This window comes from Pseudonaja textilis, chromosome 1, assembly GCF_049901715.1.
Source record: "Pseudonaja textilis isolate UNSWEBS1 chromosome 1, rPseTex1.2, whole genome shotgun sequence".
Taxonomy (NCBI): domain Eukaryota; kingdom Metazoa; phylum Chordata; class Lepidosauria; order Squamata; family Elapidae; genus Pseudonaja; species Pseudonaja textilis.
Genome location: NC_141990.1, coordinates 225,374,320 through 225,389,465, shown reverse-complemented (window position 1 = coordinate 225,389,465; position 15,146 = coordinate 225,374,320). Strand labels below are relative to the sequence as shown.

Genomic DNA, 15,146 nt, shown 5'->3' with positions numbered 1-15,146 from the left:
TTATCACATTAGTGGGAATGAGACTCGGTTACACAGATCTGTGTCACTGAAACAAATTACCAGCTCAGCATAGTTGTGATGTAATCCTTCCCTGCATGCACACTTCAAGAGAAGGAGCAAGCATATTCATACCCCTGAAGAATTTTTGATACACAAATAGTCTCCAGTTAACAGCCGTCTATCTACGGTAGGACACTAAATTTATCCCAGGAGTGTCCTGGTTGCTTTAGAAACATCACTGTTACTGAGTACTATAATTGATTTTTCAAGGGTAGTTAGATTCTTCTCTAAAGCATGGGAGAAACATCAAAACATTGCCAACGCTGGCTAAAACATGCTAAAATTATCCTCTTACCTGAGTCTCTGGCGGGGATCAGAAGTTGTCCCAGTCCGTCTCGCTGTCCCATATTCTGGCACTGCACCATAATCCAGGTCATCATACGCCATGCTGCGTTGGTCATCCTCCAGCCCATAAGGCTCAGCGTGGAAGCGGTTCAAGTCCATGTTGCTTCCCCCTACCCGCACCTGCGGTTGGGGACCATAGACATCCTGCCTGCTGGGAGCCCTGTAGCCATCCACAGAGGGTCGGTAGCGCTCATCAATCCGGGTGACTCGGGAGAGGCTACCGTAGCTGTGTTCGCTGCCATGGTAGCTATCTTCGTAGGGCCGCCCATAACTATCTGAGTAGTGATAATTTCGTGGAAGGGTAGCCGTGCCTGGTTGGGTCATGTAGGCCCCAGGGCCACCGTTTGTGTTCTTTCTGAAATTCCTATCCATGGTCTGGATGTAGTTGTTGGTAACTGGAGAGCCATCAATAGGTAACCCATCTGGGCCAACTTGCTGCACAGTACGTGTGGTCATGGTCTTGACAACTTTTTTCACCTATAGAATAGTAAGAATGAGCTATCCGGCATCTCCTTATCACCTCACAGTAGTTCTGAGGACAGAGCGGGCTCATGCGCTGCAGTGCCTTTCACCATTAATTCTACAGGACACTGCTCTCCATTATCTCAAGTCACATCCTTTATATTCAGTTACAAATATTATCTTGTTCTGTAGCATTTCCTAGAAAACTTTCTGATCCCTGAAACTTCCGGCTACAGGAAAATTAAATCCAATACTTTTTACTCAACAAAAACACTTGCAGAACTGTTTCTGTGGTTGTTAGAATTCCACTACACCTCACAAGATGCAAGAGTACCAAATGCATAATCAGTCAAGAGCTGTTGGCAGGCTCACATGCTCTGTTCCTCATGTCAAGTCAAAAACACCTCCAGGATTTCAGATCTGCTATTAATGGTTCTCTCATAGTGATTATCAACTTTATGCCAATACAATAGTTAACCCTAACCAGACTGAGAAATCGTAACTAATGGAATCAAAAAGAAACTATCTTGCAGCTTTCTGTGTACTGAATAAACTTTCTATATTATATTGGCAGTGATCTTTTGAAATAATAAACTGAATAAGTCGCCGGATGAAAACTACTTCAGATCACTATAATACACCTGCCATTGACAAAAATAGAAAAGCATTATTTGTGTTATATGCTTTATTTGCTATTAGAGATTACTCAATACCATGCATCTGGCAACCATAAGTATCACCTCTTCCCTACAGAAACCCTCTCAGAAGATTGCATAACACCCTCGCCACTTCTCCCTAGACTCTCACCGTGGTCTCTGTACGACGGGTTGTCCCATCATCTGAGGTCTCTACTGAAACAACTGACATTGCACCTTCTGGGTCCTCCTCCATGGTGTATGTCTCTTCCACAATTTGTCCTGGATCCTGCATCCTGGGAATGGTGCTGTATATGAGGTGACTATGGTCCTAGGGAAATGAGGGGGAAACCTATCAACCTATTTCTGTGCAAACAATACTCTAAGACAGGGGTGTCAAACTCAAGGGCTGTGGGCCACATCCGGTCCACAGGGGACTTAGACCTAGCCTGCAGGGCTGCCCTGAAAACAGCGAAGGACCGGTCTGCGGTGCCTCTGCCAGCAAACAGAGCTTGCGAGGGCCTCATGTGACCCTCCCGGGCTCAGTTTTCAGCTGCAACGGCTTCCTGCAGCCCTCTGCCAGCGAAAACGGAGCCCAGGAGAACTGCACTGGCAAAGGGCCGCAGGACATCAAACTGACCATGCCCACCCCAGCCACGCCCACTTGGTCCCCGAGGTCAAACACCACCCCGATGTGGCCCTCAATGAGCTTGACACCCTGCTCTAAGAAGTCATTTCTTGCAGGTCAGAGACCATTTGTAAAAAAAAAAAAAAATATGCTCAAGCCTCCTCTGACAGCAAAAAATTGCTACGTAATGTTTGTTTGCACCCACTTTAACATTAAAAAAACTCATGCAGAAAACTCACATAAAATCAGTGATACATGCTGAAGCTGTCTTGACTAAGACTTTAGAATCCTGGTTACAATTTTCACTTATAATTACTTTAAAAAAATCTATTAGTCAAATAGCAAACCACTGAACAAGAATGGAAGATCATGGATTTTCTTTTCATACATTTAGTCACCAAGGTGTTTACATCTTTTATCCATATAAGACTTCAAATTTTATTTTAAAGAAAAATCTTTGGATTTTGCTAAGATTCCAACCAATTATCTAAGATCTTCTCCAAACAGCTTCACAGCTTTCTGTAAGCTTTACCAGAAAGAAGTTTTTAGTCTCTTTTCCTACCTGTGGTCCGTTGAGCTTTAATTCTGAGAATTTCTGCCTCTCCAAGTCAGCATTGCCCAAGAAACGGCCGTTCTGCAAAATAATAATAGTGAATTTATAACCAGCATCAGAAAACAAGAAGGAATGGGGGGCACAAGAGGAAAGACACACACACACACACACACACACACACACACACACACAGGGAGAGAGAGAGAGAGAGAGAGACATGTATGACAACTGAGCACTTCTGTCTATTACACTGAATCCCACATAAGGCTACAATGCCAAATATTTAGAAATGAGGCTGCTGTTATTTGAAAGTGACAAGATAATATTAGCAACTAGGTAGTATCTTAGGTTTACATTTCTTCATAGGGATATTATCTATGTGTGTATTATCCTACCCATTTATTAACATCTATAACATATTGAAGTTGAACACTACATTCCAAAATTTATAAATACTGAGTCCATGCTGTCCCAGTTCTTATTGACCCCAAAAGCTCAAAACAGCAAATGGAAGCACCTTCAGAAACAATTCAGAAAATCAAGCCATTGATAAAACCTCTTAAGAAAGTAAATCTGGTCTCTATCATCTAGTTCTACTTAGAGACACTGCCCAGAATGAAAAGGAAAAATGCACTGAAAATTTTTTACAGTAGGGAATTCCTGTTTATCATCTTTATAATTATGTCTTCTTGCATGCATCCAAAGTAATTTGTACCCACTACTTGGATGGGATCTCTGCTGTTCTGAGTATGAAAGTGGTATGCAGTATGTATTCTAAGCACAAGTTTAACATCATCTGATATTGGCTATTTGCTCATCTGTACACTTTTAAGATAAAAGAGGAGAACCTGAATAGCCAGTAAAAGCCAAAACCCAAGGGGAAAAACAAGATGAGCTTGGTGCAAAAGCTTATTCAAATTCATTCGATGCCTCACTTATGGCTATTGGCAGACATATTTCCATAGTCCTATTTCATGCTTCTTATGTCAATAGTTTCAGGAGCTGATAGTCACGCTGGAGGCCATTTTATTATCATCATCTTGTACAAATATTGTCATTCAGAGCAAAGAGAGCTTTGTTTAATGTCTGGCATTCCTTAGTCAGTAAACCTGCTCCTTACTCTTTTTATCTATTTCATCTGTTTAGGACTCTCTTTTCATAAAAACCATCAAACTCCTGTTTGAGAATACACAGGAGCATGCATTAGACATGGGAACAGAAATTCAGAAACTTAAGGGTATAAATATATATGCCTGATATACACAGTGGTGGGATTCAACCGGTGTTAATAACCGGTTTGGTGAGTTAAAACTTATCTTCTGCTGCAGCCCCGGTGAGTGAAACAGCTGAGACGCAGCAATCCGCTGTGCCACGTGAATCAGCTGGGTTTCAAAACAAGGAAATAAAGGATGGACTAGGGTAGGGGTGGGTGGGGCCAACTGATTGCCTGAACTACCGGTTCACCTGAACCAGTGAGTACTGGCTGAATCCTACCCTTGGATATACAGGATGTTTCCAAAAGAGCGAAGGATTTTTGTAATCCAGTGGCTTACTACTAACATTTCCACTGTTGTACTGTGCTTCCACAAAACAAATAGTGAACCATCATTATCGGTTGTCGCTACAAGTGCACATGTAATCAGTACAGTGAATTTAAACGTAAGCCAGACACTGTGAAATTGGATGATACTGCTATTAATTTCCACCCTGGATAGTCTTTAACCCACACAGCCTTATGGCCCTACTAATAATGAATACTGGCAAATACACTCACCAACACTTAGCTATGCAGACAGTAGAAACCTGAAACTCTTGGACCAAGCTGCGACACAAAGTACTTCCAACAGAAGCCAAACTACCAAAGTAGCCCTCCAGCAGGAACCACATAATCAGAAGACAAGTATCCCGCTTGAGCACATCACTAGATGTTACCTGGTGCCGGCGGGTGAGGGTGCCGTTGGCCATTGTTTGGCTGGCATCCTGTGGGGAGACACGGACGCGCTCCAGCTGTGCAGAGACATGGCGCCGTTCTTCCTCCAGCGCCCGTGTCAGCTTCTCAAACTGTGCCTCCTGCTCTTTGACGGAGGCAAGTATACTGGCAGTCGACTCCACTTCCGAGTCATCCATGGTTTTGAAGGCCCCACACAGGGGGAGAGTGGGTGCAAGGCAGGGAGATGCCACGGGGGATGTGAGAATTGACGACACACAGAAAAGAGGTAGGAGGGGAGAAGAATCCCCTCACTTCAAAGAACACGTTTGGGAGAAAAGTAAGGAGAAAGAGAGAAAGACTGATCTTAGATCTGGGAAGAGAGATTAAAAATACTTGAAAAAGGCCAAGTTCCACCTAAGTCATCCTCCCCCAAATCAGCAGTGTGAGAAAAATTGTACACTAATAACCTCTCAAGATAGTAACTGCAACACTTTAACTGGCTCAAGAATACCAATCTAAGTGTGAAGGTAAACTCGATTTACAGGGGTGCTCCTTTAGTAACACAACAGGCATTTTGGATGGTCGAAAATCCATCCCTCCGGAGTTTTCTTCATTGCAAATCAGATACTGGATAGGATATAGGTATGCTAATGACATTGTAACATTATTATTTTTTATTAATTTGATGCCTTAGTTTACATTTTTAGGACTTCTTTCTATCAGAATGTCAAATATCAATGACATTTCAGAAAGACTATGGAACTTTCTATCTGTGCAGCATAGCACACTTATTTTTGTACATTTACTATGGTAAGAATTTGCTCTAGTTAAATGGCTCTTAAGGCTCTTGCTGTCTTCCTAGATTAATTTTTAGGACAGTTTAATGCACAGGGAGGCCATTTTAAAAAGAAGCTTTAGCCAAGATTTCCTTCTGTGAACACCAATCAACACAATCTTTAGTGGTTCTTGATAATTTTATCTCATTACATTATTTATACTAAACCAGTCTTCAGAAGACATCATCTCAACTTTAAAAACTGTTTTTGGGAATTGCAGTCAGTCTCAACTACGCATATTTTACTGTAGCAGCATTTTCATATCTGCCGGCCTGCCTAGGTCCAGGTCACTGTCCCTCGAACAGGAAATTGCATGTCACTTTAGGTTTATGCATTCCTGTCAAGAGGAGAGTAACCTCTACCATTTTAAAAACACAGTCCTTAGGAATCAGTTAGCTAACCTATCAACTAATTATAACAGGCTATGGCAGTTATATTGAGCAACATGATAAGCCTGGGCCAGAAGGGGAAAGGCCACAGGTAGTTTTTTAAAGAAACTGCAGTGTTTTCTTTCAAACATTCATATATATATAGATATAGATACGCGGTGAAAAGCTGCAAGTTTTGTTTCATGTTACCAAAAAATGTTTGCCACATAAAATTGTTTAAATGCTTTTTACCACTGTTTATGCAGTGGTCACAATATATAAACAATCTTAGAGCTTCTCCAATTTAATCTTCCAAAATCATTCACAGACTGTATGCACACTTGTGTAAGGAATTACATCTGTTTGTTTTTTATGCATTTTATTCCTCAACTGGAAACTTAGTCTTTCTATAAAAATATAATATAAAGAATTTAACGTTAAGGATTGAGAAATGTTCTGACTCATTTTATAAGAATTTTTTTTCTCAAGCCAATTCTCTTCAAGACCCCCCCTTTTTATCAGTTCAAAACCACAAGTGTTAAGCTATAAACATTAATGTTTATTATTAATAATAATAATGATTGTCAACATTCATAACAGGGCTAACAAGACAAGCAAGGAGAACAAGCCATTTTGCATATCATCTACCCAAACCTAAGGTTGTTGCCAAAGTGCTTCAGGACAAAACATCAGCATATGTCCATCAAAAATATCTTTGGTCCCAGCCTACTTATGAATTAATAAAGACATTTTAATGGACCTCATATCCGAAAAGGTTGATTGACTTGTAAATATGGAAGGAAGATAGACTATATATTTCTTCCATCCTGGAATCATTTTTCTCCTTACCACAAGAGCTTCCCAGTCTTTAAGAAAGCCAATCTGGAAGAAACCCCATCCTGAGACAAAATAACATTTAAGACTGATTTTCCGTACCGTACACACCTGTGGAAGAAGGCCGGTCTGAATTGATTGGTTAAGGCACAGCTTGGTCTAAGTGCAGAAAATCATGGGAGAAGGAGCCCAGCCACCAACACCAAGGAAGCAGGAGAAAAAAGGCTGCAGAGAAAGACCAGGAAGGGGATAAAAAATAGAAGTGTAAATTTTTAAAAAGGGAAGGAAGTCAAGGAAGGAAGGAGTTAAGATCAAATCAGTATTTATACATTAAAAAAAAACCCCAACAACTTTCAACATATTATTTTTTAAAATTATTATTTTTTAAATAATGGGTTCATTAAGCAACAGTAGGGTAGTAGAAATGTTGCAGACTGGATCATGGAATTTGAGGCGCATTTAATCCTTTCCCATTGTGACTACAACTGTGGTAAGGAAAAAACTCCACAAAAGAATGTGGGATCTTATGGATATACAGCCTTTCAAGGTTTATTGATTTCTTTTTATTCAATTTCTATAGCTGCCCAACTCAACCAAGTAACTCTGGGCGGCTTACAATTCTATAATTATAAAACAAAACAATTTAAAAAAAATAAAACAATAAATACCTCCTTTTTGATCTATCAACCCTAAGGAAGCTGAAGAAACTACAGGTTACCCTCCAAACAGTAATTGTAAAAACCTAGCCCCCTAAGATGATCTCCCAAGATAGGAAGACCATATTCCTGTCTTGAACAGTACTCCAATTCTTTTTTTTTTTTAAAGATTTTAATGAAACAATACTGTACCATTATTATTTTTCTATAATAAAAGCCTTTGCTTGCAACCTTTCCTCCAAAAGATTACTAGAATAAATACAGGAGAAATACAGAATTACTGTATGCGCTTGATGTTATCAACTCAGTGAGCTAAACATATTTTAATTATTCTGGAGTTGATGGAAGGTTGTATTGGCCAGAAACTGTTTCTCTCTAGCACTTATATCCCCTTGTCCAAGCATTCTGGGTATGTTTTTTCCTTTTTAATTCAGACTCCCGCTTCCCCAAAATCAAAGCAGGAACAACATGTTTGAGCTAGCCTAGCCTCCAAGACAACAGAAACTCTCTCAATCCATTTTCCCACGGTGCTGGTGACATATCAGCCCCTAAACTGACTTTATTAATACATATGGCCACAGGCATAACAGTTTGAGAAAAAAGTGGTTTCTTTGAGGAACACATTCAAAAGATTATTTGAATGTAGCAGAATCTTGTGATTTTTTCTTGGAATAGACTTAATTCCTCAGAGGGCTTTCAGTTAACCATCACAGTTGAATTTATTGATACCGAAAACCAATATTAAAATTAAAGAGAAAGCATCAGGAGAAAAACAATCTACTGCATTAAAATCTATTGAAGCTCATGTCTCCATTTATTGGAGCTTTTGCAGGCTTGCCTGGGATTGTAACAGAGTATTAAACTTGTGTCTCCGTTTCAGGAAATAAAAGTGTTAGAGGCGCTTTTAACTGAATTAAGGAGGAAGCATACAACACACACAATACTTGGTGGTAGGAACTATCAAAGTGTTTGCTCAAACACAGAAGCTCCAAGAATGTAATCCACCCTTATATTTTATGTAATTTTGCTTCCATCTGTGGCATATGCAGATGTAACACTTTGCAAGCAAGTGTGATGAAGTAATTTTGAAAGATTGGAATGTGTGTTGCAATTCTGGATTGTAACAGTTAACACACATCAAAATCATATTTTTAGTCACATGTAAAAAGAACTTCATTTAAGTTCTTTCACTTCAGTTCAGACATATTGGCACCAGAAGGACTTTGACCTCAAAGACACTGTTAGTTTGCTTAGGCAATCTTGCACTTTGCCATATGATGACCTTCACCCTACAATCTCCCCCCTGCCAAAAGCCAATGCAGAACTTCTATAAGGGCGCACTTGGACTGGAATAGCCCAAGGAAAACTGTCTCCATACCCCAAAACACGTGCCCTTTCAAAGTTATACAGTATATGTCTTCCTGGGCTTCATCATCAGCTTCAGATCCACCATCAGGATTAAGATTTGTAGGGCACCCAGATGACAACACAAGCAAACAATGTGGTGTCGCAATCACAGAGTTGTAATTCTTCCATCAGCCCAGGCAGGTATCGTCAGCCCAGGCAGGCAAGCCAAAGACTTACTACAGATTATAGGACAAAGCTATGAAATGTGTTCATATACGACTGGAGTACCTGGTATTCATTGTTCCAAGCAACAGGCAGTCTCCCCTTTCAGCATGAGGAAAGCTACAAGTAGGCTGGGGGAAGGCGCACAAGAATGCTCAGGCCATATGCTGCACTTGGTCCCCAAGTAGTAGGCCCAGAGCTAACTTCAAGCACTAAACAGAACCAATTCGGAGATCACCTGTCTCCCAACAACTATGGATGGCCTGTACTTTAAAAGCAGGAAACAATAAAGATACAGATACATGTGCCGTCCAGAAGAAAAATCATAAAGACCACCACTCTGTTCCAAGGCCTGGAAGATTAGCCAGGTCTTCAAAGACTTCCTGAACATCATCAAGATGGAAACGATGAAGATCTTGGGGAGATGCTGTTCCAGAGGGCAGGCACTATATCAGAGAAGGCACTTTCTTTTAGATTCCAATAGAAGGCATTATTTAACTGAGGTAATCTGGAGCACATACATTGTACCCAACCTTACCTAATGGCAGAAACTACAGTATTAAGACACAGTTCCTCAAATAACGAAGCCTTAGGACATAAAAAAAAACACCAAACTTACAGGTGATAAATAGCCCCTAGTGTTGTCATATGGGCATACTGTGACATGTCAATTACTGCCCAAACTACTTCACTTTGGACCCAATGTAGCTTCCAGGTTATCTTGAAGAGTAGCTTCATGTAGAGTGCATTGCAATAGTCTGTATGATTTTATGTATTTAATAACTCAGTCAGAAGAAACTCTAGGAATTCTAGTCAAGGCTTCGGGGGACACAGGTTATGTGTTTCTTGTTCTAAAACTAAACAGTAGATACACTTTGCAAACAAAACTCTCAACTGATAAAACAGCTAGAAAAGGCAACAGCCTGGGCAGTTGTTTTCTCAACAAGAATAGATAAGATGAAATTTCAACCTTTCTTATGCACTGTGTTATATGAGCTTTATGCCAAAAGAATAATGAGCATTACATTTTAGTAGAAGTTTGGGACCTGAAACACAGAATTCAGAAAACTGATTTACTGAAACTATTACCTGCTATTAAAAGTTTTAGTCAAGTCTCTCTCATATTTTTTAAACATGTTTAAAAAAAAGAAAGAAAAAGAAAAATGGGAGGGAGAGGAGACAATATTGTGAGTATCACTTCAAAAATATTTTCAGCCCCATTTGATTAACAGTGGGTGCTTATTTAGGGTTATATAGCATTTGGTTGATATTGTTCCAAGGAATACTAAAGGAGGAACCTATCAGGTTTATGTCTCACTTTGTCCAATTCCTAGCAATGTTTCTTTAACATTATCCTCAAAATTTACTGCCAAGTTATACTGCAACTGTCCTAAGACCACAGAGGGTATCATATGTCATTTCACTAAAACTTAAAATTAGTCTTTTAAAAAAAGAGGTTTCGGAGATATATTTGCATGACTTCTTCAACAGCCCCAGGACAACACAGTCTCATTACCTATATTTACAAAGCAAAAGAGTAGGACTTTAGTAGTCCTTGAATTAGGACTGGTTGTTTAACAACCGTTCAAAGGTACGCCTCTGAAAAGATGCTTTATGCCCCATAAAGCACTTCTGGACATTGCAAAGCATCTCACAGTGTGTGTGTGTGTGTGTGTGTGTGTGTGTGTGTGTGTGTGTGTGTGTGTGTCTCCACCCACATTGCCACATGACCGCATTTCAGGCAGTTTGCAATTGATTTGCATTTATGACTGGTTTCCAAGTGCCCTTTGATCATATGATCACTATTTGCAATCTTCTCTGCCAGATTCCCCAAAGTGTCAATGAGGAAGCAGGAAGGGAAGGTTGCAAGCAGAGTGGACACAGGGAAGCTGAATTCCTCACAGCAGGATATTCTTTGAGAGCAAAAGGGCTTCTCCGACGGAGAATTTCAGCTTTGGATGGAGCCCGAAGAATATCCTTTAATAGGCAGCTCTTTCTCTCTGTCCATTTAACTACTATGGTAGGAGATCACTTAATTTATGCAACCATGAGTGCCAAGATGGTTGTAGTTGAATAGCAGGCACATAGGCATCTTGTTTAACAATTACTTTGTTCAATGACCAAGATTCCAATCCCAATTTTGGTTGTTAAGTGGTGGACTACCTGGTGCATCATCCAAGGAATCCATTCCTTAGAACTGAAAGGGAGACTACCTTATATAACCCTAACTCCATTAATATCCTCATTTAACACTAAGCTTATAAACCATGTTATTTAAAAAGTCCACTACTGGTTGATATTTGAGACTGACAGCTCAGGATTAAGACAGACTGGGATATAAAGTTTAAACTAATTCCCATAGCTCTTTAGTTACGCTTCCCTAAAAAAATAATCCAAAGTAATAAAATTATGTATTACTCAGATTAAGAAAAAAATAAAGATATTCCTTACTTTCTACTTCCATAGAGTTTTGCTTAATTAAAAAGACTTCATTTTTAATTCATAAAACACTTTATGGAAGTGTTATCTTCCTGTATTAGCCGAGTTTATACACATTTCAGTATTACAGTGGTTAGGTAACAACCAGGAGTGGGATCCGACAGGATTAACTACCAGTTCGGTCATTTACAATGTGCTTCCTTGCACGCTGACGGACGCCTGTAAATTGTCATCAGCACGCTGAATGCAGAGAAGCAGCCTTTCAAAAAGCCCTTTTTTCCTGCTTTTTAAATTGCAGCTGTGCCTTCCACAGCAGCTGAAGTTGAAAAAAGCAGGAAATAAAGGTCAGGTAAGAGTCCAGGTGGGCGGATGGGCAAAAACAACAGCAGACATAGAACCGGTTCTATGTCTGCTGCTCTTCAGAGCTACCGGTTCTACAGAGGTGGACACAACCGGTACAAACCCACTCCTGGTGACAACCAACTGTAAATTATGGTTTAGTTTTGGTGTAAGTGGTTATATAAATTCCATTATACTACTAGTGGCCATTAAGAGCAATAGTGTTTACACTTAACCATCAACATAAATATGCAAATCCCACACCATATTTCTCGATTCTTTCTTGTATATTCATGACTTATCTCTATCAACTAATAACACCGTTTCTAATGTTATAAATCCCCAGGATCTAATTTCTAAACTACTAAAATCAGAAGGCAACATTTTCACTTCAGTGGTACAAAGCTGAGAATAAGCAAGATGCACCTTGAGAAGGTTACTGGAATCTTGGTCATTGAACGAGTTGAAATTGGCTGCTCTAACAGCAACTCGAAGCTAATAACTTCAAAAGGACGAACAAATCTGCTTTCAAGAGGTATTTCCCCCCATAATGCCCTACCACTTGTCATAAATATCTAAGCTAGGCATCCAACTGCCTGTCCAAATGATGCCAAAAAGATAAGCATTCTCTATAGGAAGAAGTTTCACATCAGATACACCATTAATAATTCAGGACAATCATTAAGTTATAACATCCTTTCTATTGCAACTTCAAAGATTCAAGGCCTAATTATTTAAAAGTTCACTATTCATTTATGCTTCTGTGTCAAACATAAATTTAGTTTTCCAGTTTGCTCAATTTTTAAAAAATATTTTTTGACTAATATTTGAGGAGCATATGAAACTTAAACTGCTTTAAGGTCAGTAAGCTAAACTATCACATTCTGATCTATTTAAAATCAAGATAATAGCATCTTTTCAAGCTAAGAGACTAAATTATACCCCTCCATACGTCTGATAGACAGCCAGAGTTCACAAATGTTTATGCCCATGGATTAAACCTACACAAAAAGTTAAGACACCACCTTCAAAATACTCCCTCCACAAAGGCAAATGAACAAAGTATATCTGAACCAAGATGAGGACAGAGCAACATCTGAAATATTTCTCAGATATCTTTCTTAAGCAGCCCCATGTCTCAATATTTACTAAATTAGCTATCAAAAGGTCTCTTATTACACCTCATATCATGAAAGACAGTTGCTACTATTCAGCTGTTTTGACTCTGAATTATCAAGGATATCATTTCACCGGGATTATCAGTCACTGTTTCTCTGAGCTCATACTTATGTCAGAATCTAGCCTCAGTTTTTCCAAACATCCATAGACATTTTCCAAACATCCGTTTTCTTCAAAGATATTTGCTTTTGTATTAGCAATAGCAATAGCACACAGACTTATATATCACTCCAGAGTGCTTTGTTGAGGGCACTATGCAAAACATTGTAAACCATCCAGAGAGTGCTGGATGGTTTACAATGTTTTACATAGTGCCCTCAACAATCTGGGTCCTTATTTTACTGACCTCAAAAGAATGGAAGTCTGAGTCAACCTTGAATTGGTCAGGATCGAACTCTAGCTGTGGGCAGAGCTTCCTGTAGTACTGCATTCTAACCGCTGCGTCACTGGGGCTCCTGTACTGTACATGCGCCAAATATTTATGTTTTAGCTTCGTTATTACAGTTTCTTTCAAACAGCTTGGTTTTACTTCAACCACTATCAAATTACTTGTTCTTGCAATATTCTCCACAATTTTCTCAAGCACTACAACTGATAGACAAACTTTTTTTTTCCATTCAGCCTTTCTGATCTCCATCTTTCATTCCCACACAAGGAGAAAAAGCATGGCTTTGACAATACATATCAGTCAGAACAGAGCTGGAAGGGACCTTAGAGGCCTTCTAGTCCAACCCGCTGCTCGAGCAAGGCTGGTGGCATGTCCCTGCACTTTTCCATTTCATCCAGAAGTGTCACAGTATTTTTCTCAGGTACCAGATATCTGTTTATTTTGTGGCTGTTATCACTCTTACGAATATTAGTCTAGAAAAATCGTCTGCATTCAATTGGCACTGTCCATTGAGGTCAGTTTAATTTTTTTAAAAAAAAACAACAATATTGAGCAGCAAACCAGCTTCTTCACTTTCAGCCATCAAAGTCTGAGGTTGCCAATGATCCTCACTGCAATTTCTTCTAGCAATAAAACATGAACCGCTGAATAAAACATGAGCCTCATTATGGAGACTGATGTCAATATCTGGCAAGCAAGCGCAACCACCTGTAACCATTATATGGCAGCTACATTAAGCCTTCAAGGAGTACTTTGGAACTGTACCTACTTGCAGGAATTGGAACATATAATTTTTACAGCGTATAGGAATTAAAACTACATTACAGAAGTTAAGCTAAAAACTTTAAATACTTTCCCTGTTTCTAATGAATAATCACTAGGATACCTGGACTCTGCCAAACCAGGAAGCAAAATATTAACCAATATTTACTTACTCCAGCCCTAAGAATGAGGCTTATTATATTTTCAGTATCAGTTTCCAAACAAGCGTAGATTAAAAGAGAGAACCTTTCCTCCTGTTTTCAAACCTCAGTGATGCTTTTCTCCACAGAAGCAAGTTGCCTGTTTGCTACAGTGTTAAGGAGCTGGAATAGAAAATAGGAGATTGGGATGTCTAGGACATTGTGATTTTTAGCCAGTCATTTTCTCTGTCAGACCATTTCCTCTGTCATGGAGGTGTTATGGGGAAAATAAGACCAGGAAGCATTATGTCTACCATCCTGAGCTGTACAAAGTAAAAATTTGTTTAAACAAGAAATATTTCAGTTTTCATCTCATTTCTCAAGAGTCTGACAACTGAAGATAAGACAGCTTTATAGGTGATCTGACTGCCAAAGATTTCTGATTAATAATAGCAGCAATTCCCCCCTCCCAATTCAAATGAATGTACCTTGAAGGAGGAAGTTTGTCAGCAGACAGAAAGGAATAAACCTTTTCTTCGTGCAAAGAAGATCGCTAAATTATGGTTCTTTTTCTGAAAACTTGACCTAACTATGTAAACTCATTTAACAAGCACTACTGATTATATTAGCCATCATTTTCTCTTTATATTTTCAATTATGCACTCCACAGAGCTTATTTGTATTTTTTTCATTAAAAAATAGCTTTTATATGGTCACATGTTTTTTTATAGATAAGCAAACTAGGAATTTATTTCCTGGGTTCATTGCCATATACTGAAATTGTCTTTATAGCTTTGTGAGTTGTCCTTTTTTTTCTGATGAGACACACATCCTAGAAGAACCACTCCTGTTAGTACTTTATAGTTCAACCTTCCTTGGTCTTTCTGCCTGCATCTTCTTCTCACTTCACAGAATCACAGAGAGAAAACGGAGCAGAAGTCTTTGTTAGATCATTAGTCCCATTTAATTGACCCTGATGGACATTTTCTACCATGTTTCTACTAAAGAATTACAAACATGATT

At 39.2% G+C, this 15,146-nt stretch overlaps 1 protein-coding gene across 50 annotated transcripts in view; it reads right to left on the bottom strand.

Moving 5' to 3' along the window:
* Window positions 1–15,146, bottom strand: part of CTNND1 (catenin delta 1) — a 66,454-nt gene that overhangs the window by 34,609 nt on the left and 16,699 nt on the right. For 22 of the 50 annotated variants that reach the window (XM_087920724.1, XM_087920711.1, XM_087920729.1 and 19 more), the window contains 5 exons: window positions 6,763–6,876; window positions 4,616–4,924; window positions 2,693–2,764; window positions 1,675–1,833; window positions 356–882 (listed from right to left, as the gene is read on the bottom strand). In XM_087920724.1, the coding sequence (XP_087776850.1) occupies window positions 356–882; window positions 1,675–1,833; window positions 2,693–2,764; window positions 4,616–4,810 (953 nt within the window). In that variant the 5' untranslated portion in view covers window positions 4,811–4,924; window positions 6,763–6,876. Of the gene's footprint in view, window positions 1–355; window positions 883–1,674; window positions 1,834–2,692; window positions 2,765–4,615; window positions 4,984–6,762; window positions 6,877–8,699; window positions 8,891–15,146 lie in introns of all 50 variants that reach the window. The other 28 variants (XM_087920747.1, XM_087920744.1, XM_087920746.1 and 25 more) reach the window with 4 other exon arrangements.